The sequence below is a fragment of the Rhinolophus sinicus genome, linkage group LG06 (assembly GCF_036562045.2).
Source record: "Rhinolophus sinicus isolate RSC01 linkage group LG06, ASM3656204v1, whole genome shotgun sequence".
In the NCBI taxonomy this organism is placed as follows: domain Eukaryota; kingdom Metazoa; phylum Chordata; class Mammalia; order Chiroptera; family Rhinolophidae; genus Rhinolophus; species Rhinolophus sinicus.
Genome location: NC_133756.1, coordinates 66,798,905 through 66,814,852, shown reverse-complemented (window position 1 = coordinate 66,814,852; position 15,948 = coordinate 66,798,905). Strand labels below are relative to the sequence as shown.

At 38.2% G+C, this 15,948-nt stretch overlaps 1 protein-coding gene across 6 annotated transcripts in view; it reads left to right on the top strand.

Annotated features, from left to right (window-relative positions):
* HIVEP1 (HIVEP zinc finger 1) overlaps positions 1–15,948 on the top strand; it is a 134,069-nt gene that overhangs the window by 92,794 nt on the left and 25,327 nt on the right. For all 6 annotated transcript variants that reach the window (XM_074335228.1, XM_074335227.1, XM_074335229.1 and 3 more), the window contains 3 exons: positions 3,337–9,299; positions 12,653–12,786; positions 13,497–13,672. In XM_074335228.1, the coding sequence (XP_074191329.1) occupies positions 3,337–9,299; positions 12,653–12,786; positions 13,497–13,672 (6,273 nt within the window). The remainder of the gene's footprint in view (positions 1–3,336; positions 9,300–12,652; positions 12,787–13,496; positions 13,673–15,948) is intronic.

Sequence of the window (15,948 nt, the reverse complement as noted above, 5' to 3'; positions counted from 1 at the left end):
GTGCTACCCCGTTTCCACATCTCTCTCTCTCTCATCCCCTCCACCCTCCTTTCACCTCCTAACAAGTCCTTGAATTTACCGACTGATCCCACATCCAGGGTCATCCCCACCTAACCACCCCTGATGGAATGGGCTTTGTCCCTGAACAAGGAGAATGAACCCTGTTAAAAGGAGATCCAACAAAATCTTAGAAGTATGAATACAGCTCAGAAAAAGACTGTTAGGAACATATTCTCAGTTGAATGCCATCCCTTTGCCATTCCCCGTGATCTCAGGCAATAGAAAGCAAAGAACATGAAAAGACAAACCAAAAACAGCCTTAAAGAAAGTACTACCTCAGACCCAGAAGTGTTTTTTAAGCAGAGAACTTAGTAAGATTATAAATTTATTAAAGCAAGAGCTCAAACATAACATGAGATAGTAAAATGAGATAAAACGGGTAATATGGAACTAAGGGAACAAAATGAGAAAAAAACAGCATCATTCCAGAACTAACAAATGAATTTGAAACAGTAAAGAACTTAATGGCCTGGAAATGGAATTACTGACATAAGGGAAAAGCTTTAGATAATTCTAGAGAAGACAAAAGCAAAAAAGAAAAAGATGGAATCAAGCTAAATCATCGTAATGGTGGTATAGCATAAAGATAATTGATGTCCATAAAGAAGTCCACCCTGAAAAAAAAATTGACCAGAAAATATAATTGAAGATATAATTAAAATTTTCTGAAAATAAACTAATCCCCTTATAGAGAAGGTCATTGTATCCTAGGAAAAAAATTAAAAGTTGTAAATAAAAAAAAGTCAACTCTGACCTGACTCCTAATTATATTATAAAGACTTCAAACATAAAGAATTTTATGGACATACAGGCAGAAAAAAGTCAAGGATGGGAAACTGTCAGTCAGGCTGGCACCAGGCTTCGTCTTCATATGAGCATCATTGCTAGAAGGCATAGGAGTCGGCAAAGTTTTGAAGGAAAGAATTAGTGTATTAGTTACCAGGTAAGTGTGAGAATTCAAGTAGAGAACTAAGAGTAAACAGTTATGCAAATAAATGTAAATGTCATAAACTTTGACAAAAGAAAGATGAGTCAGTCTTTATCTAAAACTGAAACATGTAGTTGAAAAATTCAAAAAAATCTGTTTAAAGTATGGTTTTTCAAATTTTTGACTCCAGAGGAAAATTTAGGAAATCGTCTCTCTATAAAGAAACGTGGATCTTAAATTTAGTAATTCTTTTATTTTCACTTTGGCTTTATTTTCACTTAGGTATAAACAAGATATATTTTACTCTTTATGTTTAAAGCATACATAGATGTAACATCTCTTTAAAACTTTATGTGGTATTTCTGGGTATACCGCCTGTAGGTTGAATTTTTGCGGTTTTTTTTTTTTTTTTTGGAGTGTAAGACATTGTCTAGGTTTTGTTTTTTTTAAATAGATTATAAAAAAAATAAAAGCTTATTCCAAAAAGTTTGTAAAACGTAACTAATAAGTGTACTTATTCCAACCAACGCTCTGGTTGCATAGGTGCTGATAGGGTTTGACACGGGCAGATATTTTTTAAATGTCTGGTATTTCCAGATAGTCCCCTAAGCTGAGAACTGCTGCTCCTGACCAAGCCGCTTGTTTCTCATCTCTGTTTTTTATACTTATTTTAACAGCCTAGTGGCTTTCACGTTTATTACAACCCACCTCCATGCTTTTTGGAAGTGAATGGGGGAAACTCCTCACTCTGGCTTGACAACCGTGGGTGGTTATCATTTTTCCTTCTGCCCATTTGCGTGACAGAGTTAATGACAGGCTAAGTACATATTGACTTTGTTACATTCAACTGGAGGAGGGAAAACCAGTGGCAAAACAGCATTTTAAAAATGAGTGGATTGAAGAATAAAAGATTTGCTCAACATTATTTTGTAAAGGTAGCAACAGTACTGAAACGTTTTTTTTCTATTCTTTAGGTCAAATATTTTAGTTATGTGACACCCACCTCCCTTCCACTAATACACACACACATATAGATACATATATATTTATGTATGTATCTATATGTGTATGTGTATATATGTGTATGTATATATATGTATATTTGTCCTCCTGGTTATGGTGGGTAAATGTATCTTTGTCAGATTAAACATACTTTTTTTCATTAAACAAATATCTGACAGCCCATAAACTCACAAGATGACTAGAATATTTTTTATTTTATGTAAATTTTATCTTTGGTAAATGCAAATTGGTTATTATGGTGTAGACATTTTGGTCTAATATGAATTTAAAATGAGTACATCACAACAGCTATTTGAAAATAAGGAGGAATTACAGTATTTGGTTCTTCTACAAATAAGTAATACAAACTTAAATAATTTTTGTTTATGTGCCCAAAGATCCAACAAATAGAAACAAACTGAATTATGGTAAGTAATTATTGCTCAAAAATATAATAGTTGACAGAGATTGAAGGTTGTTGATGCCATTTAAATGTTGATTTATTTCCAGCACAGCCAGATGGAGGTGATTTCATCTCTCCTCTCCTGCGATAAGCTCTAACTATGTACCTCCTCCGTACTTATCATTAATGACAAAGAAATATAGCTGTTGAGTGTTTTGTTCAGTTAAGTTGGGGACTTTTTTTTTATTTTTTAACTGAGGGCCATTACAACATTATAACTTTTTTATTTTGTTGGTTAAAGAGCCACAAATAAGTGGCTTATTTTACTTTCATATTTTTCTGTTCATTGATATAATTGCTAATAAAGCAGTATTTTATGGTTCTGTCAGCTAATATGGTTATCTTGAGATGTGATGAGGTATGTTTACTCTAAAAATTATTACATAGTAGCCCTTTTTCTCAGAAGAACATCAATATTGTATATTTTAGAGCAATAATATTTAGAAATTTGCTAAGAAGTTTGCTTTAAAAGATACTAAATGTGATAGGACAGTCAAATACCTTGCAATAAAAGGTTGATTTATTTTTATTTGTGGGCCACCTCTCTCGGACTATTTTGTGTAGAGAGAGTCCTCAGCTGTTAAGGGTGAAAGGGGAGGGTAATTTAGTTTTAAAAGGTCTGGTTCCAAGATCTTGGTGAATGGGGGTCAAGAAAGGAACCCAGCATTCTAGAAATGGTACACTAAGGTCTTCTTGCAATTGTATCAATAGATTTTGATTAGCAACATTCTTAAGAATGTTAGAATGCAGTTTTATCCAAAATAGGCTTTCCTTAAATTACCTTGTCCAATTGTCATAACATACTCATGATAGTAATCTTAATTTTTAGAAAACTACAGTTGTATATATACCATTTTAACATTTTTTTTCTCTTTTTTAACAGAAATCTTAGAGGCTGGTATTAAAGGAACTTCAGAATCACTTAAAGGTGTGAAACGAAAGAAGATTGTAGCTGAGAATCACCTGAAAAAAATACCAAAATCCCCACTGAGAAATCCTCTTCAGGCAAAACATAAACAAAATACCGAAGAATCATCTTTCACTATTCTTCAGAGTGCTTCAGAGTCTCACAAGAAACAGAATCATAGTCCTGTAAAAAATGGGAAGCAGTTTACCAAACAAAATGGAGAAACACCTGGGATAATTGCTGAGGCCTCTAAGTTTGAAGACGCTGTCTCCCCAAAGAAGCCCTTGTTTCTGCAGCACCCGTCTGAACTGCATAGATGGAGATCAGAAGGCTCTAACCCTGCCAAGTTAAATTTCCTAGATGGAAAGTGTGACTCTAGTTCTTTGTCAAGTAAAACCAGGACTGACCGTAGTGAATGTACCTCTTCTAATTGTAGTCCTACTTCCGCCTCGTATGCAAACACCGCATTTGATGTCTTACTGAAAGCAATGGAGCCAGAACTGAGCACCTTGTCACAAAAGGGCTCATCTTGCGCAGTAAAGGTAGAAAAACTGAGACCAAATAAAACTGTACGACCCCCTTCTCAATTAAAAAACAGCTCAACGGATGCCCCAAATCAGACTTCACAAGAACTTGTTGCTGAATCACAGTCTTCTTGTACCTCATACACAGTGCACGTGTCTGCTGCTCCAAAGAATGAGCAAGCATCAGTTCAGTCAGTTTCTCATGCATATAATCAACATGAACACTTTGTTTCTAAATCTAACCAACAAAATCAACAGCTTCCAGTGTGTTCAGCTTTCACAAGACCACTGACGAATCTGCAAAATCAAGAGAACACCAAACTTGAACAAGTTTATACTCTAGCAGTGACATCATCTGTAGGTCTAACTTCAGTTTCCAGTAGAACTCAGGTTACTTCTCCAAACCAGCCAGTGGATTCTGCTTCACCTACGTCAGTAAGTCCGGCCCATTCTACACAGTCACCCCCCACGCCAGTTTATAATTCAACTCCCATCTCCTCTGTTGTCAATCACAGTGTAGAGCAAATGTGCAATCTTCTTCTGAAAGATCAGAAGCCAAAAAAACAAGGAAAATATATCTGTGAATATTGCAATAGAGCTTGTGCGAAACCGAGTGTGCTTTTAAAGCATATCCGCTCCCACACTGGAGAGCGACCCTATCCCTGTGTGACCTGCGGATTTTCATTTAAGACTAAAAGTAATCTGTACAAGCACAAAAAATCCCACGCACACACCATCAAACTGGGTCTTGTCTTGCAGCCGGATGCTGGTGGTTTGTTCTTGTCACACGAGTCCCCCAAAGCACTTAGCATCCACTCAGATGTGGAAGACAGTGGTGAGAGTGATGACGAGAGCGCTGCCGATGAAAGGCAGAACGACCCGGGCTCCATGGACCTGCAGCCTGTGCAAATAATGAAAATGGTATCAAATTCTGAAGCTTTACCAAAATCAAGTTTCATTCCAAGCAGTGCAGACCAGGTGGTAGGTGACTTTTCACTACAGGACAAGTCTTCAGAATCCCACAATGTGACTGAGTTACCAAAAGTTTTGGTCCACCCTGTCCATGTGTCCCCTTTAAGACTTGACAGCCCGAAGTGTCCAGAGCCTAAGCCTGAGCTTCCTAGCGCACAAAAGCAGAAGGACCTTCAGATCACCAGTGTACTGACACATTCAGCCTGGATGTCCTCCCTAGAGACTGTTGAAAAGTCCCGTCAGAAAGGGGACGCGAGTCAGCCAGAGGGAAAACAAGAACCTCACGTAGGGACAGTTCATGCCCAGCTACAAAGGCAGCAGGCTACCGATTACTCCCAAGAGCAACAGGGAAAACTTCTGAGTCCTCGCAGTCTAGGAAGTACAGATTCTGGTTACTTCTCACGTTCTGAAAGTGCCGACCAAACGGTGAGTCCGCCAACTCCCTTTGCCAGAACATTCCCTGCTATGGAACAAGACTTCAATAAGAATAACGGGCCCACTGCCCCTCGTGTCAGTACACCGGCACCTTCTCCATTACCAACAGGTGAAAAAGCATTGTTTCTACCAGGTCAGATGCGCCCACCTTTGGCAACCAAAACACTGGAAGAACGGATATCAAAGCTTATCTCAGACAACGAAGCTTTGGTGGACGATAAACAGCTGGATAGTGTAAAGCCACGGAGAACCTCTCTCTCACGACGAGGCAGTATCGATTCCCCTAAATCATACATATTTAAGGACTCTTTCCAGTTTGACTTAAAACCAATGGGACGGAGAACAAGTTCAAGCTCTGATATACCAAAGTCTCCGTTTACCCCGACTGAGAAATCAAAGCAGGTGTTTCTTCTGTCCGTACCTTCCCTTGACTGTTTGCCTATTACAAGAAGTAATTCTATGCCTACCACAGGTTATTCGGCAATACCTGCAAACATCATACCTCCCCCTCATCCACTGAGAGGAAGTCAGTCCTTTGATGACAAAATTGGCGCTTTCTATGATGATGTGTTTGTATCAGGACCTAACACTTCCGTGTCCCAAAGTGGACATCCCCGTCCTCTGGTCAGGCAAGCAGCAGTGGAAGACTCTTCAACAAATGAAAGTCATGTTCTTGGAACTGGACAGTCCTTGGATGACAGCTATCAAGGATGCAATGCCACTAGTGAAACTACATCAGCGCGGAACAAGTCGTTGGCACCGGGCTCACATTTGGAAAAAAAGAAGTCTCATCAGGGACGAGGGACAATGTTTGAGTGTGAAACCTGTCGAAACAGGTATAGAAAACTGGAAAATTTTGAAAACCATAAGAAATTTTACTGTTCAGAGTTACACGGACCAAAAACCAAGGTAGCTATGAGAGAACCCGAACACAGCGCCGCGCCTAACAGCACACAGCCACAGATTCTGCACTATAGAGTCGCTGGTGCCACAGGGGTCTGGGAACAGACGCCCCAGATACGGAAAAGGAGGAAAATGAAAAGTGTTGGAGATGATGATGAATTGCAGCAACATGAAAGTGGAGCTTCTCCAAAAAGCTCCGAAGGCCTTCAGTTTCAGAATGCTCTGGGCTCTGCTTCCAGTTTGTCTAAACATAATGTTGTCATAACAGGTGACCAGCAGCATAGAAACACACATTTGCAAAACTCCCAAATTCAGCTTGTTGCCCGAGGCTCCGACCAGACCGTGGATCCCAAACTGTCTACCATTGTAGAACAACAGATAAGTTCGGCTGCCCAGGACAAGATAGAGTTGAAGAGACATGGCACGGGAATCTCTGTCATCCAACATACAAACTCACTGAGCAGACCCAGTTCATTTGACAAGCTTGAGTCTTTTGAAAGTGGCTCCCCGGTTTCTTTCCAGGAGCTGAGTAGAACAGTGAAGCCCGGGTCCCTGAAAGTGATAGGAGTTTCCCAAGAGGAAGGTCGCCATTCTCGGAACACCTCTCATCGTCAGCCGCCGGCACTGTCAGATGCCCTTCGAGGAGAACTTCAGGAAGGTTTAAGAAAGAGTGCAAGTGAACGGCATGTGTTAGGACAGCCCTCAAGACTCGTTCGGCAGCACAACATCCAAGTCCCAGAAATTCTGGTCACAGAAGAGCCAGACCGGGACCTCGAAGCCCAAGGTGCCGATCAGGAGAAATCGGAGAAGTTCAGCTGGCCTCAGCGTAGTGAAACCTTGTCAAAATTGCCAACGGAGAAACTGCCTCCCAAAAAGAAGAGGCTTCGGCTTGCTGAGATAGAGCATTCTTCAACCGAATCAAGTTTCGATTCCACCGTCTCCAGGAGTCTCAGTAGGGAGAGTAGTTTATCTCACACTTCGAGTTTCTCAGCTTCATTAGATGTAGAGGACATTTCAAAAACGGAGGCTTCCCCCAAAATCACTTTTCTCAATAAAGCAGAGTTTCTCATGATTCCGCCTGGCTCCGCTACACTTAACATCCCTGGAAGCCACCGGGAAATGAGGCGTGCTGCCTCAGAACAGATTAACTGCATGCAGATGTCGATGGAGGTCTCTGATTTCAGAAGTAAATCCTTTGACTGTGGGAGTATCACTCCACCTCAGACAGCACCACTTGCCGAACTGCAGCCTCCAGCGTCCACTTCTGGTGTGGGGGTGACTGCGCATGTGCCTCTCTTAGAAAGAAGGAGAGGCCCATTGATACGGCAGATATCTTTAAACATAGCTCCAGAGAGTCACCTGGCTCCCGGGAACCCGTCATCTTTCCAAACTGTTGCTCTTCCTGGTGCAAATGCAGTGCCATTTCTGGGGCCTCAGCTCACTACTACATCCTTAGCTGAATTTCCTGCCAATACTGTTCACTCCCAGATTCAAGTTAGGAATCTGCAAACAGAAACTTCAAATTCTAACTCTACTAACATCTTTCCAGTCCAACAGCTTTTTAGTATCAATTTGTTAAACCACATCCATGCGCCCCTTAGCCAGCAAAACACACAGGTGTCTTTGCAAGTGTCTACACAGAGTGTCAAACCAGATGCAAATCCCAGTGTATGTGCATCTTCTAAAAGTGAGGATTGCTTTGCTCCCAAGTACCAACTTCAGTGTCAGGTTTTCACTACAAGCCCGTCTTGCTCTTCTAATCCCGTCCATTCTTTGCCAAAGAAAGTTCTTTCAGATCCAGGTGGGTCCGACCATCGTGCAACTTCGTTAGCATTACCAACCAAATTAGTAGATGCCACGTCTAATTCATGTCCTCCACCACCTGTGAAGCTCGGGCCGCTTGGGGGGCAGGTGCAGAAGACGCCGACATCATTTGCACCACCCGTGCACCTGCCGAGCAAGGTTCCAGCATACGGCTTTGCCGCTGTCACACCTCTGCCCCAAATCCTGGTGACCCAGGATCTGTCCAGTCAGCCAATTTGCCAGGCCAGTCATAGTGTGGTGCCAATCAGCGGAGAACAAAATTACCTGCCAAAATTGCAAAAAGGTCACCAGAATGCTCTGCCAAACCCAGAGGAAGAACTTGTTTGCGAAAATGCTTTTTCCGAGATGGGCCAAAATTCTTCTCTGTCAGAATCCTTGCCTGTAACTCCAAAAATGTCTATTGGTAGACTTTCCCCTCAACAAGAATCTCCAGCTTCAAGTAAAAGGATGCTTTCCCCGGCGAATAGTTTAGACATTGCCATGGAAAAACACCAGAAAAGAGCTAAAGATGAAAATGGAGCTGTTTGTGCAACAGACATTAGACCATTTGAGCCACTGAGTCCAAGAGCTAATGAAGTTAAACAGAAGAAGCCTGTGTTAGTGAGGCAGGTTTGTACGACAGAGCCCCTTGAAGGTCTGATATCGGAACAGGATATTTTTTCTCAACCTGAAATTAGCAGTGAGGCTGTTAATTTGGCAGATATTTTACCTGCTGATCATTTGTCGTCAGGATACTCGAAGTCTGTAGTTATAGAACCTATAAAAGAACTGCAAGAATTTGACAACATCAAGTCCTCTATAGCACTGTCTCCTGCAATTAGAAATCCATCTGTTCCTTCAGTAAATACCTGTATTTCTCCTTTGGAACATGTAGACAGTAACCAAGAAAGGAAGTCTCCAGAGATTAAAAATCAAGCTGACCAAGTGAGCATCCAAGAACAAAGTCCGCCTACAACTGCCACTCTTTCAGTGTTGGATGCCGGAGATAGGCAGCAGCTGTCTTTCCCCAGCTTGAAGACCACGACCAGCTTTACATGGTGCTATCTGTTAAGACAGAAAACGTTACATTTGCCTCAGACTGACCAGAAAACTTCGGCCTATACTGATTGGACAGTCAGCGCCAGTAACCCAAATCCACTTGGTTTGCCTACAAAAGTTGCTCTTTCTCTCCTTAATTCAAAACAGAAGACTGGGAAATCACTCTATTGTCAAGCAATAACCACCCATTCCAAATCAGATTTATTGGTCTATTCAAGCAAATGGAAAAGCAACTTAAGCAAGGTACTTGAAATTTTATTTATCTTTAAAAATAGTTTGTGCAAATGAGTTTTAACATGTCTTGATGCCTTTAAATATTTTAGTTCGATGTTGTGAATGACAAATTGTACTTTGTAACTGTAGTTATTTGAAGGAAAGTATAAGTTTGCCCTGGGAGTTATACTGATAAAGGCTATCTGGAGTCCTGTCAGTGATTCTATCTTGAAACATTTTGAAATAACTTGCCCTGAGCAGTTTTCTTTCCCTCGCTTGAACATTTAAGTCTTTACTTAATGGTACAGATAATCATGCTTTTACTTTCATCTTTCTCTTCTAGTAAGGCTTTTATTGTTAAGTGAGAGGAGATTATGTTTATGCTTTGCCCCTATTAATGTAGGGGAACAGAGGTGTGAGGAATTGAAGATTGTTGTATATCATTTTGAAATATAAGCAGAGAACCATTCTGTAGTTCTGTGAATCATCTTAGTACCGAAAATAACTACTACACTTGATAATAAAGTTGATTTGGTCAAGATTTATAAAATAAGATCATAAAACTAGAATTTGGGGTTGTTTGTGGAATCAATCTTATTAGAGGTATTGGCATTATAAAATAAGAAAAATTATTTTAAGTGATAAAGATAGATGGGTGGATGGATGGATGGGTGAATGGATGAAGGTATCATGTTAGACTCTGAACATTCAGAATTATAGATTAAGTCCTTGACCTGTGCAGGGTCATAGGCACATAATACAGGGTCATAAATATGTACATACTTATCAGTAAGAAAATATCACAGTTCAGTATTGTAATAGAAATATATTCAGCTTTAAAAGAAGGAAGTCCTTAATGCTGCCAGCAGGTTGAGGAGGTGTGGATACAGGGAAGATATTCCAAAAGTGCTGATACTTTAGCTGAGTCTTCAAAAAAAAGGGGGGGGGGATTTTTCCAGGTCAACAGGAATGAGATATTTTAATAGTTTGATGAATGACGTGGAAGGGAGAAAAAACTTGGTTCGTTTAAAAAACCCTGAGGAGTCTTTCATGGCTAGAAGGTGTAAGTTTGGAATACTGACATGTTTCAAAATTGGAAGTGTAGATAAAAACCAAAGAACATGCCTGGTGGTGAAGAGCTGTTCATACTTTCTCAGTGAAGGAGGGTGCATCCAAACCATTCAGAATTTAATTTTTAAGTACTCAGAATCAGAATCTCAGAAGATGAGACGTGATCATGGGAATTTAAACAGAGCTTTATGTATATTCCTGAAGTGCCTACAGAGAGTGGCTTCCCTTCAGCTCCAAGTGCCTTGGTTGAAATGCCTCCAGAAATGCGTATCTGGATTTTCTGCTACTGTGTTTCCCCGAAAATAAGACCCGGTCTTATATTAAGGTTTGCTCCGAAAGACGCATTAGGGCTTATGTTCAGGGGATGTCATCCTGAAAAAATCATGCTAGGGCTTATTTTCCGGTTAGGTCTTATTTTTGGGGAAACACGGTAGGAGAGAGTTCCCAGTGAAACATGTAGAGTCTTCAGTGCAGAGGTGTAATTAATGAGATTGCTCAGGCAAAGTGTAAAGAAGAGACAAGGGCCTAGAGTGGGTTCTGGGGATCACTGCTGTTTAAAGGGGCAAATGGACGAATGAAGTCCACATAAGAAACTGAAAGAGATTGTTCAGAGAGGAAGGAGAAGAGCTGTGAGAAAGTGGTATCACACAGATCGAGGAAGAAGGTATTTCCAGGAGAGTTGCTCAATCAGAGACATCAAATAAAGATGGTCTCTGGCCTGAGCAATGCTGATATCACTGGGGACTTGAGTCTCGTGGGCACGTGGCTATGGAAGATTGGGTCTGGGGTTGGCTGTTAGCTCACAACCCAAGTGTTAATGTATTTATAATTCAAAATGGAAAAGAAGAGATAAATGCTAAAATAAAAGGATTTTTAAGAGAAACAAGGCGTCAACCTTATATAATGCCGTGGAGTGGTCAAGCAAATAAAGACTAAGAAAATGATAAGGATTTTGACATTTAGCTCATTGGTAACTGGTAAATAGAAACCAGATCTGATAGTAAGAAAGTGAGCAAAAGATAAGCAGGAATTTGATATTGAAAACGAGATAAGAAATAGGATTAGTGTTAAAGGTAGAAAGTCAAGGAAAGGTGTGTGCAGATATTCCAAGTTGTAGGGAAACCTAATGTGTTTGCCAGGGAAAGAAAAGGAGAAGTTGCATGTTTACATGTCGGGGTCAGTGTCATTACCTCTTCACGCTACCAGGCCGGCGGCTTTCCTTTACTCCCGGCCTTGTAAGGACAGGGGCTTCCCCGGGTCCTTTCTGGGGCTGCGTAGGCCCTATACACACCCTCTCCTCACTTACTACTATAAAGTCATGTTGGTGCAGGAGCTGTCTGCGTGGTGATGTCATTTTTAAAGGTTTGTAACAAAGAGGCCGTTGATTAGAAGAGTTGTGCCTCGTGCTGTGTTTGGCCAGAAGACGGGCATTTGAGCCTTTGCTGTTAACACTTGACCTTGGACAAGTGACTTGACCCTGAGAGCGCCCTTGCTCCCTGCGATGTAACCACCTGTGCTCCCGGCCTCACAAGGGTCTGTGAGAAAACTTGTGAACAGTGCGGTTATATCAAATCATCTGGTGGCGGTAACAGTTATGTTTCTATAGAAGAGTTCATATTGTTTATCATTTTGATGTTCACTACCTTTTTTTAGAGATTTAATTATTATCGGGCCAAAACCTAACTTTTGACCTGACCTGTATTTATGTCTCACCGTTCTCAGTATTCAGGAACTTTTGAGAAGTTCTAGAGAGGAAACATAATTATGGTATAAAGTAACGGGAGAAAGGGAGAATAAAATATTGGGAAATGGAGCTTCTGCTTTAACTTTACAATACATTAACGTTGAAGGGAATTTAGTCATGTTTCTCAGGAGTATGACACATTATTATACCAAAAGGGGCAACTAGCTCTTTTCCATCGCCAAAGAATAAATTCTACGAAATACACGTAAACTGTAGTAGGAGTGGTTGGTTAGATATAAGAAGAACTATTTAGTGTATTTTAAAAAGTTCCTATTAAATGCACAAAATACCAGTATGGGAAGTTGTAAAGCCTTTATTTGCGGGTGTCAGTGGACTGTGGTGGGATTTTAAAATAGCATAAGATTTACCTGTTTGCTGTGGTTAAGACAGATACATTAAAGATAAGAAGATAAAGCACATGACCTTTAAACCTGCTACTTCCTTGAAATGCATTTCATGACATTAACTATATGCATTGTATTCTGCTGTGTTTTATTTTCCAAGTGAAACATTAGCATGTTTGTGTTTTCAGTTTTATTAAATTAGTTTCTCTTTTTTTTCCTTTCAGAGAGCATTAGGTAATCAAAAGTCCACAGTAGTTGAATTCAGCAATAAAGATGCCTCTGAAATTAACAGTGAGCAAGATAAAGAAAATTCCTTAATCAAAAGTGAACCAAGAAGAATTAAAATATTTGATGGAGGGCAAGTACAAATTTTACTTCTTAAATGTACATTTAAACTTACTTTTTAAATGTACATTTGCTTTCATATGAATGAAGACGTATCAATACCAGTTTTATATAAATGTTGCAAGGTTTCTAAGCTTATTAACAGGATCTTCATGGCAAATATACGTTAGGTATTATGTTTAATGATTCCATTTTTATCACGAAAATGATAACTATTTAGGAAACATTGTAGGTCCTGGGAGGTAGCTAAGAGCAAAGCTTTCAGCGTAAACCCTGGGTTTCATGTTGATTTACAATAAGGAATGACTTGGAAAACCTGCTCTAAGAGAGAAGAACTCATTGCCTATTTGATGTCTTTAATGTATTTGGTTATAAGAAAAACAAAATGCAGAAACCAATTGTAGTTATAGTGAAGCTCAGAAATGTTTCAGTACTTGTGATTGTTGTGATTGAATTTAACAAAGAAAATTATTGCAGCAGTGACTTCAAAGAGGAAATACTTTAAAATTAAACCTAGTATTGAAGAAAGTTGTTTGGTTAGAGTTAGCTATTAGAATATTAAGTGTTTATGTGAAAAGCTGGAATATTCTGTTACCTGTACATGCGTAAAATTTATATTGAGTCTAAAAATTGTGCCTTGTTTTATTTTTTAGGTTGAATTTTAATATTTTCTCAAAGACATAGTATTCGCTCTCCCTATTCATTTTTTTTCCTTTAAATTAGATATAAATCAAATGAAGAGTATGTATATGTCCGAGGCAGGGGAAGAGGAAAGTACATTTGTGAAGAATGTGGAATACGTTGTAAGAAACCTAGTATGTTAAAGAAACACATACGAACCCACACAGATGTCCGTCCCTACCACTGCACTTACTGTAACTTCTCCTTTAAGACAAAAGGTATGAGATAACATCGCTTTTTATATGCATTGAGTTAATAGAGCTAAGACCCAACTTTACATATTTTTTGACCAAGGAAGCAGTAGCATAAATAGATTAATATAAATTACATCTTGTCAACATTGTAGCCTTTTTTCTTTATGTTTCTAGACCTCTTGAAAAAAAGTTTTTAATTACATGGTTTTAGAATATACATAATAACTATAACATTTTAAAAGGAGCAACTGTCCTTTTTCATTTTACTCCCTAAATTATAGTTGCATGACATAATGACTAGTATATTTTCAAAAATACTTACTTTGGGGCTGAAGAAGAAAAAGAACTTTTCATAATCACAAGTAAATTTTTTTTGGCGTTAAAAGATTGAAAAAAATTTAAAATAATTGCAGTAAACTTAGAATGATTACATTCATGTTTTAGTATCTAATTTTAGGCATGCAGCAATTTCTTTTTCTTTTCCATGGTGTTTATTTTTTATTTTTTTACCAAAATTCTGTTGATTTTTAGCTTCAAAATTTTTCTACTTTTGTACTATTTAATGTTTATAGAACTCACAACTAGTCATTAAAATTATATTTAGTACTCTTTCTGTATTCTTTATATGTTATTTAAGTTGTAAGCCTTTATTATCGTTAAGGTAATTTTACCCTCTACCAATTTCCTGTTACATAAAATAAATACACTACTATAAAATGTTTGCTTTCTCCATTAGGTCCCTTGTTCATGAATCATTATATGACAATTTATTACTTGAAATTTTAATTTCATAAAACTCCCTTTAAAAAGTAAAAATCTTTCTAAAATAGAACAATGTAATCATAAAATTATCTGTCTGAAAGCATTATATCTGTAAAAAATATTTAATTGATGTTTTTACAGAAACTATTTTTATCTCTTTTGAGTTAACATTTGATTATTTTCTGATTGTATTGGTTGTCTTTGCGGTTTTTGTCTTAAAGATTGATCAACTCTTTAGCAAAATTTATTGCATTTTTTTTGGCTAATATTTATTGGCATTTAAAGAGAGTTCTAATATGTAGCAACGAAGTAGCTTCCAAGTCGTACTCCTTAAATGTTAATATAGTACCTGAAACAGGAATGATGGAGCTATAGGGGGAATTTCTTCAGATAGCCTTGAATATTTCTAAAGAGTTTCAAGAAATCATGAGTTGAGAGTAACAGTCATTCTGCAGTCCTTTGCTTGTGACATAGAAGCTCCTTCTGGAAATGGAGGCTGGATTTCAAGATGATTTTCTTGGTCTGGTGTGAAGGTTTTAATAAGACAAAATGCTTTGATCTTTTAACTCAATTTATTGCTTTTTCACTGCTTTTGATTCTATGATTAAGACATATCTATTAATTTCTACCAAGAGACCAGTAATAGGCCAATATAACTAATAAAAGATTACCAAGTACAGAATGATGTTACCAAATAAAAGAGGATCAAGGTATCACGTGAAATGGGCATTTCTCAATGGAGAAGAGGGAAAGGCATAAGGATATTTAAAATATTATGTTCATAAAATAAGGGCAAGAAAGGAAGGAAAACTTAGAGGTGGAAAACCAAATGGAACTGCAGAGATTTCTTGGCAAAGAAAAATATTATTATTCACCAAGTATTAATCTTAATGAAATAACTCAAAACGTCATGTAAAATTTTAGATAAATGTTTATTAAATGGTAGACAGAGAATAATGACCCCTGAAAAGTGATCATTATATGTTAGCAGTTTTCATGTCTTTCATTTCTCTAATATGCTGCATATCTGAATTTACATTAAATTGTTCGTTTTGTCAGGTAATTCATTGGAAATATGTGATAAATATTTATTTGAAGAAAGCTATCTTACCTAGGAGACTGGTGAAAAAAGTATTAGAAATTTAATATTTCCCTATTCTTGGCATGACAGTTCTCTCTCTTTTTTTTTTTTTTATGGTCAGCTTTCTTGTAGCTGACCATCTACCTTTTGTAGATATATATAAAACAGATACCATAGTACCTTTTAAAGGTAGCTAAATAATAATCGACGTGTTTTCAGATTAAGCTGTAGATTTTGCCCTCCTCTGACTTAATTTGTTTAGCCAGTCATTATTAACAGAAAGTAGTAGTGATATAATGACAAGCTATATATAGGGTATATGGTGTGCAAAGACAGCAAAATACTATCAAAGGGGTGGTCTGTAGTGCTAGAAGTTGATGCTTCTGATTGTAATATTTATAAATTAATACTCAGCATTTGTCCTCTTAGTTTATGTTACGAGTACATTTTCAAAATA